Raw genomic sequence first — 17,549 nt, 5'->3', positions numbered from 1 at the left:
GAAACTCACATCTCCATCAGCACAAAAAACCCAGAACAGGAAAATGTTATGTTACCATTAAACACTGTTATTCCTACACAACAAGAAGCAGAGATGTGAGTAGAGATTGGGGAAAAAAACAAAATTTAGTTCAAGGTGCCGTTTGAACTTTGAACATTTTGACATTTTAAATGTTAAAATATTACATGCAACCTGGTGCAATTTGGTGTAGTTAAGATGAATGAGAGATATTTCTCAGTCCCATTTTCTTGCTCAGTTTAGTCATAAAAAGCACATTTTCTCACACTGGCGAGATGATGGACCTTCAGGGCTCTTACTGTCTCAGGAGAGTCAACACCATCCTAAAGGACTCATTCCACCCTGGAGACTCTCTGTTTGAGCTGCTGCCATCAGGAACATGGTACAGGACCATTAAAGTAAGAACAAACAGACTGAAAAACAGTTTCTACCCAACTGCTGTTACAGCTTTGAATGCCACTGGAACCAAACAGCCAGGTCACATGACACATGTGACCATGTGACCTGGAATGAGGGCAATAGGTGTTTATGTTTTGTTCTGTACATACTTTTCTCTTTTTTATATGTAATCTCTTTTTTGCTACTACATACTTATAATTTTTTTTCTTTTTATTCTGTGCTCTGGACAAACCCTTTTCATTCTGTTAGATTTTATGTTTATTTTATTTTCTTCCTGACCTTTTATGGGCAGCACGGTGGCTTAGTAGTTAGCACTGTTGCCTCACAGCAAGCAGGACATGGATTCAATTCCCACCTGTGGCCTTTCTGTGTGGACTTTGAACATTCTCCCCGTGTTTGTGTGGGTTTCTTGTGCTCCAGTCCCCCTCCCACATCCAAAGACATGCAGGTTTGGTGGAAACTTTATAATTGTCCAAGTCTCCCTTGCAAAAGAGATCTCAATCTCAACAGGACTAACCTGGTTAAATAAAGGTTGAATAAATAAAGGTCTGCGTGTGTATTGGCATTGAAAGGCTGCACCTTAGCCTTTGTTGTACTTTGTTACAATGACAATAAAGAATCTGTATCTACAATCCAGAGTCTGTCACAGATTATAGTGTTATTACTATTTCATAAAGCCACATATTTGCATTGGACTGTTATATTATGGACTTTTATGGACTATTATATTATGGATTGATTATATTATGGACTGTAGATGATGGAATCCCTAACGTCCTTGCAATTGAACGTTGAGAAACATTGTTCTTAAACTGTTGGACTATTTTTTTCATGCAGTTGTTCACAAAGTGGTGATCCTCACCTCATCTTTGCTTGTGAACGGCTGAGAATTTTTAGTGCAGCAGATAACTGAAACAATCTTTCAAATGGTGATACAAACACCAAATTTGGCACACATATTCTTTAAACATTACTCTTTTGAGAAAGCAGACTATCCACTTGATTGTTCAATAGGCGGCCAAGTAGAGGTCAATGAAGAATTACACAGGGGTCAAGATTTACAAATGCTCCAATCATATTGAAAAGTATACCACATTATTCATTTGATCATACAGATACCAAAAAGGTATAGTTTGGACTATCTTTGATTTAATGTTATGAAGTTATGGGGTAAAAACAGCATAAATGGTACCAACGGTCAATCTCAGTTTGTACAGGGGGCCAAAGTTAAAGTTGCTCCAATTTTGGTACAAAGTGATGCAAATTACTGGTTGAGTGAATAGGGTTTTAAAAAGGAATAGTTTGCACCATGTGTCATACTTAGTTATCATGTTACAGGGTAACATATGTCATATGCCATAGAATCCAATGGACGTTGACATTGTTTGACCTTTGCTTTGGACAGTAAACATTCAACATGGTCAAATCTATTTAATTTATTAATCCTATTAGCTCAACCAATAATTTGCATCACTATTTACCGGCCTCCCGTACAAACTGAAATTGAGCTTTGGCACTGTTTTTGCTGTTTTTGCCCCATAACTTCATAACATTCAGTCAAAGATAGTCCAAACTATACCTTTTTGGAATCTTTATGGTTGGATGAATAATGTGGTATAGTTTTCAATATGACTGGAGCATCTTTTAATTTTGATCCCTGTGTAATACTTCATTGACCACTACCTGGCTGCCTATTGAAAAATTGAGTGGATAGTCTGCTTTTTCAAAAGAGTAATGTCTCAGGACTATTTGTGTTGAATTTGGTGCTTGTATCACCATTTGAAAGATTCCCCTGTAAATATTCTCTAATCTGCTGCACTATTTGGGGATGCTCCATTTATACGCAATCATGACACTCACAATTAGTGTCCTCAGTTCCCAAACGCTTATTGAGTGTTGTTAGAAGGAAAGGTGATGTAACACTGTGGTAAACATACCAATGTCCCAGCTTTTTTGAAACGTGTTGCAGGCATCCATTTCAAAATGAACAAATATTTGCACAAAAACAACAAAGTTTATCAGTTTGAACATTAAATATCTTGTCTTTGCGGTGACACAGAACACAGACACAGAAACAGTGCAAAGAGATCCCAGCCAATGAAATGGAAGAACTCGATGGCGATTACGAGCCTACTCTTCTCTCTCTACACTAATCCAAACACTTGACTTTTATAACACAACTGATGGTGTCTGAACATGAATAAAAACAAGTAAAGCCGCAAAAACTGTCATTAATAGTCACCGACATCACTTTCAGTTCAACAACACTGAAACAGAGTTAAAATGTGATTCAACTCTGGAAGCGGGAAACACTTCTATGAGCATGTTCAATCTTTGTCAATTTTTCCCCACATGAATATTTCAGGCCCATGTAACAGAAGAAGACATAAAATGCAGATTTAAACAAACATATAGAGTTTTAAGTAAATTCATCCAAAAAATAGATTTTGATTTGCGTGAAATAACTTGAATCATGTCAACTGACAATTAAATCATGGACAGTATTGCTGCCTGTGCCGTCAACAACACGATATAATCAGATCAAAGACTTACTGGGGAGTTAGTTTTGTCATATACACAATATTTTTTTTTTACAAAGTTGGCATTTCGGTCCTTCTCCTCTAACCACGCCCACTTAAATTTATTTATGATGGAACTATCCCACTTTAAAGTGTTGCAGAACAAATGTTCCCATCGGTGATGTGTTTTGTTGTTTCAACACCACGCAGTTCTCAAAACGCAACAGACTGCACGGTACAATCTGTAAGGATGTCTTTCATTGGCTGCTGCCTGTGCAATCGCCCACTCTGAGAAATGCAAACGCGTGTGCATAAAGAGTTAGAAAGGAGGAGGCGGGAACCAGCCAGTGCTGTAAATAGCTCACATCTGTGTGAGCCAATCAGACACACAGTGGAGGAGAGGCTTCCAGTGACACGCTCCGTCCAGATTAGTTTATTTCCTAACAAAACCAGCAAATTACTCGGCATTTTTCTCTTTTTACTAAATAGACATGGCATCATCTTTGAGAGTTAAAGGACAAACTAGGCAGGATTCTGCCAAGGAGAAAGGTGACAATTTGAAACAGCTCACGCTAATAAAAACACCGAGTGAGCCCACAGTTGCTAATGCTAACATCCGTGACTCTGACTCAAAAATACTGGCTGAACTTGAGAAACTAAGGAAAGACAACCAAGAGGGCCACATGCAGACACAACTTTCCTTGACAAGACTGGAGACGTCATTTTCCGATCTAAAAGAAGATTTCACAGAATTGCAGAAGCAAACTGCAGAAGCGGAGGGTTGCATTAGCGCCCAGGAAGACACTGCTAAACACCATGAGCGAGCCCTTCGTTATCTGCTGCACAGAGAAATTAATTTGACTGCAAGATATGATGAGATGCAAAATCGACGGAGGCGTAACAATATAAGAATTTATCGAGTGGCTGAAGACAGTGAGGGAAGAGACATTACGTTTTTTTGTACACAAGCTGCTTAAATCGCTCTTCGCCTCCCCCCCAACCTTAACATCGTCATAGAGAGGGCCCACAGAGCCCCGAAGCTGCCCTGCGCTCTCTGGTTGTCAGAAGTTTGGACTTCTCAGTCAAAGAAACCGTGTTACGACAGGCCTGGGAGCAGAGAAAAGTCATGTACAACGGAAGACAAATCTACTTTGACCACGATTTCTCTCCCGAGTTGCAGAAAAAGAGAGCGCTGGTGCGGGTCGCAGTAAAGCAGCTAAAAGTGAAGAACATCAGAGCAAAGTGTATTTTCCCCGCACAGCTCAGAGTATTCATGGAGGATGGCGTGAAGACCTGCCCCCCACACTGACTGATGCTTTGCCGGCACTTGAGAAGCTGGAGATAAACGCATGAGGGAACGAACGGGAGCTGCTGGAGACGGAGCTGTCCCGAGACGGGTGGAGCACCGCGGGAAGGAGAGCAAATGGGGGCCCAGCGGGTCTCTCCCACGCCAAGATCAAAACTTTCTTTAATACTGAGGGCTGATTTACACTCCGGCCGAGTTCATCTGACCAGTGCACGTTAGGAGAGGAAAAGTGAAGATTTCAGCATGGACGGGACGTGAGAAACAGTGAGTGGAGTACCACCAATCCACAGGTAAAGTCGCTCCGAAACGCTCTGGAAGAGACAGTGACAGCACACACGTTGTGCCTTTTCCCCTTGGAGGACCAGTCACCATCCTCCGCCCAGGATAGATCGGGAGCTGGGTCTTTTCTGACTTAATCAGGTTTGAGAGCTGGAGTTTGTATATATCAATAATTCAGTTTGATCCAGTCGGGCATGTGGAAGCACATACTGTTCCTTTTGTTCATTAATTGTTCATTTGTTACTGTTCATTTCGTCCTGAGACTCAAACTGGGCCATAATTCTGTTATATGCAATGATTCTTTGTGAATTCTTTGTGTATGGGTGGGTGAAACAAGATAGGGTACAAATTACAAAAGATTTGGCATAATATTTGACTGATATAATCTGTGTTACTTATAACGTTAAGGGTTTGGGTAACACAATTAAAAGAAAAAAGTGTTAAATCAGCTAAGAAAACTTAATTGTGCTGTGGCGATGCTCCAGGAAACACACCTTTCAGAAAAAGAACATATAAAGTTGAGAAGAGAGTGGGTCGACCAGCAATACAGCTCATCATATCAAAGCAGGAGGAAAAGGGGAGTCACAATACTTTTCAACAAGTCCATATATTTTTGTCATGAGAAAACCTTCAGTGACAAGGAGGGGAGATATGTAATGGTGATTGGCTGTGTGGGGGGCATTAAAATTACACTACTTAATCTGTATGCTCCAAATGAGGACTGCCCAAATTTCTTTAAAAATAATGCATCCTTTATAGCAGATAAAGCGGAGCGAATTATTCTTATAGGGGGTGATTTTAATTGTGTTTTGCAAGCGTCTATAGACCGACTACCTGCTGATTTTGGTCCAAAGTCCAGAAAATCTCACACACTTTGCGCACTGAAGGATGAGTTGGGTTTGGTAGCTGTGTGGCGCCTTCTGCATCCCAGGGAAAAATATTTTAGTTTTTTCTCACAGGTTCATGGCAGCCACTTGAGGTTAGATATGTTTCTGATGTCAGGAGCGGACTTCTACAGAGCAACCCAATGTGATATAGAAGCAATTACCATCTCAGATCATGTTCCAGTCTCCTTAAAAATAAGGATGAGTTCAAATAATATTTTTAAATACTGGAGAGCAAATGTATAATGAAATAAATAAATAATGAAATGGTTTTACAGACAATTAAAAAGGGTTAATAAACTATATTCAATTTAATGATAATGTACGGTCTCTCCATCTGTGTTATAGGAGGGGGCTAAAAGTGTTCTAAGGGGAAATATAATTTCAATCTCATCTAAAATAAAGAGAGAGGTTTGCAGAACAGTTAAAATTGGAAAGTAAAATTAAAAACTTAGAGGTAATATTCCAAAGAACACAAAACAAACACACACTTAATATGCTAAAAGAAAATAGACAGAAATTAAACGCTTTACTAACATATAAAGTAGAGCGACAGCTCCGATTCACAAACCAAAAATATTCTGAGTTTGGTAACAGGGCCAGTCAGTTGTTGGCATTTCAGCTGCGAAAATCGCAATCAAGCAGAGCAGTTCATAAAGTTAAATGCCCAAAGTCTGGGGATAGGATGTTTCAGCCCAAGGATGTGGCAAATGCGTTTGCCATGTACTATCAAGAACTGTACAAGGAAGAAAGCTGTCAAAATAAAGGGGATAAAGTTGAGACCTTCCTAAATTCAATAAATCTTAAACTGACCGAGGAGGAGGCTAATGCAATAACAGGTCCAATTACAAGAGAAGAAATTAAAAATTCTATTCTAAAACTTAAGAACAATAAATCCCCAGGGGTGGACGGTTTTCCATGACAGTATTACAAAGTACTGGTCCAAGAGCTTGTCCCACTTTTGGATAAAGTGTATAACTATGCACTTTCAGAGGGTGATCCTCCTCAGTCATGGTCTGAAGCTATTATAAGCGTCATCCACAAAGATGGTAAAGACCCGACTCTGTGTACATCTTATCGACCCATCAGCCTCCTGTGCGTGGACCTTAAATACTTACTGCCATTATCGCAAACAGAATACAAAAGTATATTAGGAAGCTTGTGAAACCTGATCAAACTGGCTTTATCACCCAGAGACATGGAAATAAAAATGTTCAAAGAGCTTTAAACCTCCAAATAGTTGCACAGAAAAGAAACACCCCATCAATGCTTCTCGGCTTGGATGCTGAGAAGGCATGTGATCGGGTAGACTGGGACTTTCTACAGCAGACACTAAGATACATGGGCTTCAATAAGGTGTTCATAAAATGGGTCCAGACTTTTTATAAGAATCCAAGGTCACAAGTGAGGGTCAATGGTCATTGCTCAGATTTTTTTTCACTGGGACGTGGCACTAGGCAGGGCGAAATTCTTTCTCCCTCTTTATTTGCTCTGTATATAGAACCATCTAAGACCACACAGCTATTCTCATCTAACTATGATAAATTGCTGAAAGAAATTAAGATGCACTTAAACAGATGGGATGTACTACCGCTCTCTCTCCTGGGGAGAATTGAATGTATAAGAATGAATATTCTTCCTAGACTATTATTTCTGTTCCAAAACCTCCCTGTTTTAATCCCACAATCCACTTTTAAATTATTGAATAACTTAATTTCAAAATTTATTTGGCAGAACAAAAGACCACGAGTACGTCTTAAAATTTTAATGACTCCTAAGGAAAATGCAGGATTAAATCTGCTGAACTTCAGACTGTATTATTGGGCGGCCCAAATTAGAGCTATGGTGGCATGGATCATTAGTGATCTAGAGAAGCAATGGGTCTCTATGGAAGAATATTCTGTACCAGGATTTACCCTAGCACAACTTCCGTTTCTCAGCATGCAGGCAATGAAAAAGAATTAAAATTCCAAATATTTGGGTCAAACATACTTTAACTTAATTTGGAATAGGATTCAAAAGCAGTTAAAGGGAAAGGTTGTCCTCTCACGAGCTATGCCCATTAGTGGAAATATGGAGTTTTTTCTTTCCTTATTAGACAGTGGTTTTCATGGGTGGGCTAAGAGGGGACTCATCACACTGAATCAGTTATTTGATGGAAATGTTATGAAAAGTTTTGCACAACTAAAAGCTAAATTTGAGTTACCAACAAGCGATTTTTATAGGTATTTACAAATAAGAAGTTACATCACAAAACATACAGACTGGGAACATATAAGAAGAGAATCTACAAACATAGAAAAACACTTTATCAATTTGGTTGAAAATGCAGGGGTAATGAAAGAACAAATTTCATTAATGTACCAAAAATTGTTGATTGATATGGCAGACAACACACAACACATAAAACAGCAATGGGAAATGGAGCTGAATGTCACTTTAGAGGATGCTGCTTGGAGGGATATTTGCTCTGGTTGCCATAGGGGAGTGAGCAGTCAAAGTTGGGAGGAGTTTGACTGGAAGATGAAATTTAGATTTTTTAGAACACCACTGAAGTCCTTCCACTTCAAAGTAAATGTCAATGACAAGTGCTGGAAAAATTGTGGATTTGTGGGTGACCAAACTCACATCTTCTGGGACTGTCCCCACATACAGAACTACTGGAAGAATATTAAAAACAATGTGGAGAATCTAATGAAGGTGAGCAGCTCTCTGGACCCTATTACTTTCTTATTGGATGTTTTTCCAGACAACTTTTCTCAGGATCAAAAACTTCTGCTTCACCTTCTTTTGATGACCGCAAGAAAAATGATCACAATTTATTGGTTGAAACCGGAATCTCCCACAGTTGAACAATGGACTCAAAAAATCAAACACATGTATATGATGGAGCGGCTGACAGCTCAACTTCATTTAAAGGCTCCGGTCTTCGATAGAAGATGGGGGCCGATTACTGACTTTCTTAAATAGAGCATAAGCCTACACCTTTGTTTTCGATTTTTAATTGTATGTATTTTTATGTGATGCCCAGTCTCCGGAAGTGTTACTGTTATTGTCTTTGAAATGACAATAAAGTTCAAAAGAAACACAGTGCAAAGAGATCCCACCCAATGAAATGGAAGAACTCAATGGCAATTACGAGCCTACTCTCTAGTGGAGGAGACGGGAACCAGCCAGCAGGTCGTACACACATCAGTACGTACCAGCTGTCACAAATGTCCTAAAGCACATGCTTATGCATGTTCACGGTAATTTGCATTCAGAAACACCCTCAATTAACCATCCGTCTGTTGCTTCTGTTCCTCACTGGAATAACAGAACAAGAGAGCCAAGATAAACAACATCAGTGAAGCAGATGGAGGCGTCAACAAGACGACAAAAAGAAATGCAGCGCGTGCCAGTGGAGACATGAAGTGTCTGCACGTCGCTTTGAACACAACCATTTACTCATGGTGTCATGTTGCTGCTCAACTTAAACATCAAAACCAGTTATGGACATAATTTTAACAAACTTGAAGAAGCTTAAACTCACCACAAGAACCAGCATCAATCGTTCTAATTAACAGAATAAGTAAATTAAGTAAAAGAAATGCATTTGCCTGTGTACAACTCCAATTCCAATGAAGTTGGGACGTTGTGTAAAATGTAAATAAAAACAGAATACAATGATTTGCAATTTGTCTTCAACCTATATTCAATTGAATACACCACAAAGACAAGATATTTAATGTTCAAACTGACAAACTTTATTGTTTTTATGCAAATATTTACTCATTTTGAAATGGATGCCTGCAACACATTTCAAAAAAGCTGGGACAGTGGTATGTTTACCACTGTGTTACATCACCTTTCCTTCTAACAACACTCAATAAGCGTTTAGGAACTGAGGACACTAATTGTGAGTATCATGACTGGGTATAAAAGGAGCATCTCCAAAAGGCTCAGCCATTCATAAGAAAAAATGGAGTGAGGATCACCACTTTATGAACAACTGCATGAAAAAAATAGTCCAACAGTTTAAGAACAATGTTTCTCAAATTCAATTGCAAGGAGTTTAGGGATTCCATCATCTACAGTCCATAATATAATCAGAAGATTTAGAGAATCTGGAGAACTTTCTACACGTAAACGGCAAGGCCAAAAACCAACTTTGAATGCCTGTGACCTTCGATCCCTCAGGCGGAACTGCATTAAAAACTGACATCATTATGTAAAGGATCTTACTGCATGGGCTCAAGAACACTTCAGAAAACCATTGTCAGTTAACACAGTTCGTCGCTACATCTACAAGTGCAAGTTAAAACTCTACCATGCAAAGTGAAAGTCATACATCAACAACATCCAGAAACGCCGCCGCCTTCTCTGGGCCCGAGCTCATTTGAAATGGACAGACGCAAAGTGGAAAAGTGTGCTGTGGTCTGATGAGTCCACATTTCAAATTGTTTTTAGAAATCATGGACGTCGTGTCCTCTGAACAAAAGAGGAAAAAGACCATCCAGATTGTTATCAGCACAAAGTTCAAAAGCCAGCATCCGTGATGGTTTGGGGGTGTGTTAGTGCGCATGGCATGGACAACTTACACATCTGTGATGGCACCATCAATGCTGAATCCAGGTTTTGGAGCAACACATGCTGCCATCCAAGCAACGTCTTTTTCAGGGACATCCCTGCTTATTTCAGCAAGACAATGTCAAGCCACATTCTGCACGTGTTACAACAGCGTGGCTTCGTAGTAAAAGAGTGCGGGTACTAGACTGGCCTGCCTGCAGTCCAGACCTGTCACCCATTGAAAATGTGTGGAGCATTATGAAGCGTAAAATACGACAACGGAAACAGATTAGGTGGACAGATTTTCCAAAGATAATATTTTGAGGAGGAAAGTGAAAGTTTTTTTTTATTATTTTCATAGTCCATCTTGTAGAAACAGCAGAAGTGAAGCCCAGCACAGCGTGAGAATGGTCTTCAAAACATGATGGATCCAACCATCAATTTTATCCTTTTGTGTGGCCAGGAGAAAATTCTCAAAGTGTGTTTCCACTCCCAAAGCGGAAAATTGGCCTCGTTTGTGCTGCGCGCGATCGACCTCCACAGCCCCAGGGGGCTGCAGTGCAGTCCCACTGTCCGGCTGAAGAGGTGAGCACCATCTGCTTCTCACGTGCCGTTCTGGGGGGAGTGTGCATGTCCACATATCCAGGATGCTACACACACACACCATATGCACATATGTACAGTATGTAATATACAGTACACATAACTGAAGGCAGTGTGGATCAGCCTGACTCAATTGGGGCAAGTCCTTGCTGGTGCTGTCCGGCAACTCTGTGCTTCATTCGGCACGTTGGTAGGATTTGACGTGCCTGACCCTGGGGAATTTCTCTTGAATACGATCAGATTGCTTTGAATGGTGGTTTGATGCCGTCAGAACATTTAGAACACAGTCAGACTGCTGTTTGATATTTTTCCACTTCCACTGCACCTCCAATGTTTTGAACATGGGAGGCGGCTGCAGGACCCTGCCCGACTGTTTAGACTGCTCTGAGAATGCTGTCCGATGTTTCCAAAAGCACCTTGACACTTCCAGAACGTGAGTAGAATTTTCATTTTTCATTCAGGGGATTTGGGCTCATTCAGCCTCTCGTGTGACGGGGTGTAAGTTTACCAAACCACCGTGTTGCCTCAACAATCAAATATTAATATGAACATGAACATGAACAACTGATAAGAACTTCTTCTCTAACTCACTTTTTTTGTGCAAAGCACTGATGTTTATCATGTGTGCATAAAATTAACAAATGTGGAGATAAGTGTTGTGTACGTATTTTGTGCACACAGTAACATTCTGTGTGTTCCCCCTCTGCTGCACAGCGCAGCGCCTACGCGCTGGACTGCAGTTCTTCTGCAATATGCTCCTGTGTTATGTTGATGAGGCACTATCACAGTGTCATCGGGCTGCAGACAGCCAGTTTAAAGGCCCTCTGACACTTGATGCACGCACATCGCCGTGATGATCCCACCCACTGTGTTCCCAGCTGAACACCGCGCTTTGTTCCACTGGCTTCAACGTGCTGTGTGCTGGATACTGCATATATAAAATAATTACTCCATAGCGGATTAATCATATTCTCTGAGAGTTGGCTGTTGAAAACAGCTCTAATCGCTTCCTGAATCACAGAGGAGCGCTCCAGCCGCAGCTTTTCTCACGCATGCTGAACAATGTGGAGAAAGCATTTGGAGCCATCTAAAAAGGTAATTATTTGTCATGTTTACATTGTCATGGCTTGGTAAAACAGTTGCATGTTCTTTCCTTCTAGTGTGCAGCTGTAAAAGTATGTTTGTGACAGATTTAACATCTTGTTATAATCATTCAGACGAGCTGCGCTCTGATGTGGTGCGCTGACGCAATCACTCACACTGTTCACTTCTTCTTTACTCGACTTGATAAGCTGCACGTAGTACTGGTGAATAGATTGTGCAATGCTGCACAACATTTATGCATGAAAGATTTTTTGAACATTTAAAAAATTCTCTTTGTGCAACTGCTCGAGCCGGTGCCCCTCTCACATTCAGTTTACACCTGTTAAAGACAGGTTTACTCTTCTGCATGACACAGAGTATGCAAGTGTCAGTCAGGGGACCTTAACACACGCACGCACGCACGCACACACACACACACACAAAGTCCAATTCCGTCCAACACTTGCAATCTGCTGTGTGTGTTGTATCAGGCAGAGGCACAGTTCAGATGCAGACATCAGTAATAAAACTGCGCGATGGCGTTGACAGTGTGAGCTGGTCTGAGTTTGTCCCAGATTTTCTGCATTTGAATTGGTGTGATCAGGAGAAGCATGCGGAAAGGAAAGGAAAACATCTTATTTTTCCACTGCTGTTCTACCAGCCAACTATTGTTCCACACAGAGTGGAAACATTCCTCTGCTGGCTCCCACTGCTGCTGCTCCTCTCAACACTTTCTCTCTCTGACACACAGCCCTCAGACTCTGTCTCTCTCTCTCACACACACACACACACACACACACACACACACACACACACACACACACACACACACACACACACACACACACACACACACACACACACACACACACACACACACCCCCAGACCCTTAACGGACAGGGGGTTAAAAAACATCATCCAGGGCAAAATATTGGGTCTTTTGTCTATTTTATGTTGATTTCAAATGTAAATTTTCTGTAATCTTCTTTTTAAACTTTGAGGCATTATCTTGGTGTAGTCAAAGTGTTGACACACTTAAAATCCAAATGACACATAAGAGCGTCCTTTACATAATCAAATGTAGCCAAGTTATTTTTGCTTCTCCCTTTTTGACTCCTGGACTTGAACCAGGAACCTTCTGCTGTGGAAGCACAGGCACCCACCACCTGTCCACGTGCAAAAACTGAACGCTGTGAAAACAGAAAGTTGATAGGACAAATATGTTTGGAGAAATTAGCAATTTTAGCTAACCAATAAACAATGGATGCTGTGCTGCAATGCACCATGGGAGTTCAGGGTTTTGAGGTTTTAAATGTTATTGTGGTTTACGCTGGTTTAACAGTGTTGTTAATGTTATTGATTTATTGTGATTCTAAGTACTGTCAGGGTCATAAAACTGGAGCTCATCTATGTTATTTTGTCACTGTTTATAGGCCCCCTGGCCCATATTCAGACTTCTTAGATGAATTTGGTGCCTTCATCTCTAGTTTGTCAACAGTGCAGATAACATTTTGATTATTGGTGACTTTAACATTCATATAAATAAGCCCTCTGATCCTCTTAGCAAATCATTTATGCAAATTGTGGATGCTTTAGGATTCCAGCAATGCATTCAGGACCCAACACACATTAGTGGAAATACCCTGGATCTGGTTCTTGCACGTGGGTTTGCTGTTACAAATACTGACATTTTGCCTCTCGCATCTATAGTCTCTGACCATTCACTTATCAGGTTTACATTCACTCTGCCGCGTTTAGTGGAACAACAACCTTGTCTACAACTGTGACGCCGTATTAAACCCTCAACTATGACTGAACTTGAGGCCAGACTACCTGATATTTTAGCTTTGAATCTGGAGAATGCTAAACCAGTGGACAGCCTTGCGGACAGTCTAAATTTAACGCTTAAAACTACACTTGATAAGATTGCGCCTCCTCTTTTAAGGTCAAGCCCTCCTAAGGCACAGTCACCTTGGTTCAATAATTATTTGCGTGACCTCAGGCAGAAGGCTAGAGGTTTGGAACGGAAATGGTGTTCCAAATTAGAGGTGTTCCGCCTTGTGTGGCAGGATGCTATTTTAGATTACAAGCATGCACTACTGGCCACGAAGCGGACCTATTACTCTGATTTGTTCAGTAAAAACAAACATAACTCAAAGTTTTTGTTTGACACGGTCGCATTTCTTATTCATGGGCAGCCACCTGTTAGTCGTTCTCCCTTTTCAGCACAGGATTTCTTGGATTATTTTGAGAAGAAAATAGAAGATATTAGGCTGGGCATATCTCAGCATGCCTCGGCCCAGCCACTGAAACCTGCTATGGAGGTGGGCGCTACCATTGAGGTGTTACCTAGATTGACTGAATTTAATAGTATTTCATTGGGCGTGCTGATGAAATCTGTGGCATCTACAAAAAGCACAACCTGTTTATTTGATCCCATACCAACAAAATTGTTTAAGGACCTGTGGCCCACTCTTGAGCCGACTGTGTTGGAAATTATTAATCTGTCATTAACCTCTGGATCTGTTCCAAATGTTTTAAATCAGCAGTGATTAAACCATTAAACCAAACCTTAAGAAATCTAATCTTGACCCTAGTGTATTGAAAAATTACAGGCCGATATCAAATCTATCATTCTGTTCCAAAATTTTAGAAAAGGTGGTTTCACGGCAGCTCACAGACCACCTTACTGAGAATGATCTTTTTGAGCCGCTGCAGTCTGCTTTTAGGAAATATCACTCCACAGAGACAGCGTTCACTAAAGTAGTGAATGATCTTCTGCGAGCAATGGACTCAAACACCACTATGGTTTTGGTGTTGTTAGATCTCAGTGCTGCGTTTGATACCGTGGATCATCATATTTTGCTCAATAGGTTGGAGAATTGTTTTGGGATTACTGGAAGTGCCCTTGCCTGGTTGACGTCATATCTGTCCAGCCGTTCTCAATGTGTCTTGTATAATGGCACTACCTATGACCTTGCTGACATGAGATTTGGGGTTCCACAGGGATCTGTTTTAGGCCCCTTGCTTTTCTCCCTCTATGTGGCACCCCTTGGGCGTATACTGAGGAGTTTTGGGATTGCCTTTCATTGTTATCCTAATGACACTCAGCTGTACATGCCGATAACTGCGGGAAATCTCACTCCCATAAAATTCCTGGAGGACTGTCTTCTATCAGTGAGAAGTTGGATGTCTAGTAACTTCCTATTTTTAAACTTTGATAAGACTGAAATGATGATTCTTGGTCCAGCGAGACATCAGCATCAGTTTGACCAGCTGGCGCTCAGCCTGGTTTCGTGTGTCATACATCATACAGACAAAATGAGGAACCTTGGGGTAATTTTTGATCCCACGCTGTCTTTTGACCTCCACATCAGGGATGTTACTAGGACTGCTATTTTCCATCTGAGAAATATAGCGAGGATCTGCCCCATCCTGTCCATGGCTGATGCTGAGACCCTGATTCATGCTTTTGTTTCTTCTAGACTAGATTATTGTAATGTTCTATTTTCAGGGTTACCACAGTCCAGCATTAGGGGTCTTCAGCTAGTTCAGAACACTGCCGCCAGACTTCTGACACATAGCAGAAGGTCTGAACATATCACACCCATTTTGGCATCTTTGCACTGGCTCCCTGTCTCTGTGAGAGCAGATTTTAAGGTTGTTCATGGACTGGCGCAATCTTATTTGGCTGATCTGGTGGAACTGTACGTGCCTGCCCGGGCTTTGTGGTCGCAGGATGTGGGACTTCTCTGTGTTCCCAGGGTGAAGAAGAAGTCAGCAGGTCAAAGAGCCTTTTCGTATCGTACACCCACCCTGTGGAACAGTCTTCCTGCGACCGTGGGGCAGTCTGAGTCCGTGGACATTTTTAGGTCAAGACTCAAAACCTATTTTTATTCTCTTTCTTATGGATAGTTTTTATTTTTATTTGTTTTATTCTTTTACTTCTGTTTTTATTTATGTATTTGATTTTTTTTTCATTTTTAATTATTTATTCAATTTTATGTTGACTTGTTTTATGTAAGGTACCTTGAGATGGCTTTTGCTGTGATTTGGTGCATTATAAGCTAATTAAATTAATAAATTGTGTTTTGTAGCTCAACTGGTCAGTTTAGATAAGTCTCATGTTGCTGTTACCATGAGTGACTTTAGTTTCATGTTGGTACCATGTTTAGTGGTTTTAATGTCTTCAGCCACTGTCTTTGTTTGTGGTGGATTTTTCTGTGCATGATCCAGCACAAATGTGCCTGAGTGTTGAGGGCCCCGGTAGTTGGAGAAGTCCACAGGGACACCCACACTTCACCTGGCCACGGCAGATAGATAGATATTTTCGAGATATGGGTTCTGGACTGATTGTCTGCCTGGGTGCCAGATCCGTTGAAATAAGGCAAGCAAATCAACCCGAGGTGGTCTGGGGCCCCCAGACAATGACTGGTTATGAATTTTATGCAACAACAAACTGTGTGAGCGCCCCTATAAAGTCTGTGACAGGCAGTGGAGGAAAGTGTAGCGACACTGTTATCGGAATCCTCCTCAAGGGGGCCCCTCCCACTAGTTGCTGACAGTAGCCAGCCAGCCAGGTTCATGATTCCTGCAGCTGGCAAAATATAAAACTTCAGCAATCATGAAGTGGAGTTGCACCATTAACTTCACCTCTGATTCATGAGGAAGAAGACGACCTGGGAGAGATGGCAGCCAGTGGAACCTCAACATAAACTGAGTCTGCACCACTTCTCAGCACCTCCAAAGCACAACGTACCACAAGCTCTGGAATTACAGCTGAAGACCCTGAACAGAAGAGTCCTAATTGACAGGTGGCGCTGTCAAACTATTAGAAAAGGACCCATGCAAATCACAGATATCGAATTCCCCAAAAATTCTGAAAATCCACCTCGAAGATTCAAAAAAGAGAATTGCAGAAGAACCATGAAAATGGTGAGAAAATTCTTGGATCATGGCTGGTATGTTCCATGAGCACAGACTCAGCGTTGTGTTTCCTTTGCACTGCTTTTGGGAGGTGTCTAGTATTTTGGATATTGCAGTTACAACACAATTTGCACTTTTATATGTTGGTTATTATGGGATGGCGGTGGGCTTTTTGTGAATGTTCAAATGCACTGTCAAAGCAATATTTTATTGATACAAAGTGTGAGCGTAAATGTTGTGTCTGTGGTTCATGTAGATCCGAGCTCTTCAACTCCAGTCCTCGGGGACCAATGTACCTTTCAGATGTGTCCCTGGTCCAACACACCTGAATCAAATGGCTGAATTACCTCCTCAGTATCCAGTCAAGTTCTCCAGAGTGCTGCTCATGAACTCATTAACTGACTCAAGTGTATTGAAGCAGAGACACATCTAAAAGTTGCAGGAAACCGGCCCTCGACATCTGGAGTTGAAGAGCCCTGACTTAGGTTTAGTTGGACAGGGTGGGGTGGTGAGGCGTGGGTGCTCCAAGTCCGTTTTGCTTGGGCCCCCAAATGCCTTGTCCCGGCCTTGCTGGGTGGTTGTCATGACAGTGGTGAAACGTGGCATCAGCGCAAGCTCATAGATTTGACTTATCATTGGCACAAATTTTCACATGTGCAGGTCTCAATAATTAACTTATTAAGCTTGTATCGGTCAATACCAACGTTCTGATGTCATCATTGCCCCCTGAGTTGGGGAACTCACCAACAGAGACTTCTTTGATGAGCTCAGCAGCAGCATGTGCCCCCTGCACCAGGGCTCGTGTCCATGAAGACAAATCCCAGTGGGTTTCTACTCGAAACACATGGGACTCGATCCCCCGACCTGTGCCCGTCCGCGTGGCGAACACCAAATCTGAACCTTGGTTGGGGGATCCCCGGGCGCTGCCAGAATGAACCAGCCTGGAGGCACAGACAGATGAACGTATGAGGAAACAGCAACGT

The 17,549-nt window shown here is 41.5% G+C and overlaps 1 protein-coding gene across 3 annotated transcripts in view; it reads right to left on the bottom strand.

Moving 5' to 3' along the window:
* sntb2 (syntrophin, beta 2) overlaps positions 1-17,549 on the bottom strand; it is a 93,509-nt gene that overhangs the window by 20,881 nt on the left and 55,079 nt on the right. For all 3 annotated transcript variants that reach the window (XM_034175654.1, XM_034175656.1, XM_034175655.1), the window contains exon 5: positions 17,311-17,507. In XM_034175654.1, the coding sequence (XP_034031545.1) occupies positions 17,311-17,507 (197 nt within the window). The remainder of the gene's footprint in view (positions 1-17,310; positions 17,508-17,549) is intronic.

Source organism: Thalassophryne amazonica, chromosome 8 (assembly GCF_902500255.1).
Source record: "Thalassophryne amazonica chromosome 8, fThaAma1.1, whole genome shotgun sequence".
Classification (NCBI taxonomy): Eukaryota; Metazoa; Chordata; class Actinopteri; order Batrachoidiformes; family Batrachoididae; genus Thalassophryne; species Thalassophryne amazonica.
The sequence above is the reverse complement of the archived record's forward strand: the minus strand, read 5'-3'. Positions and strand labels throughout refer to the sequence as shown.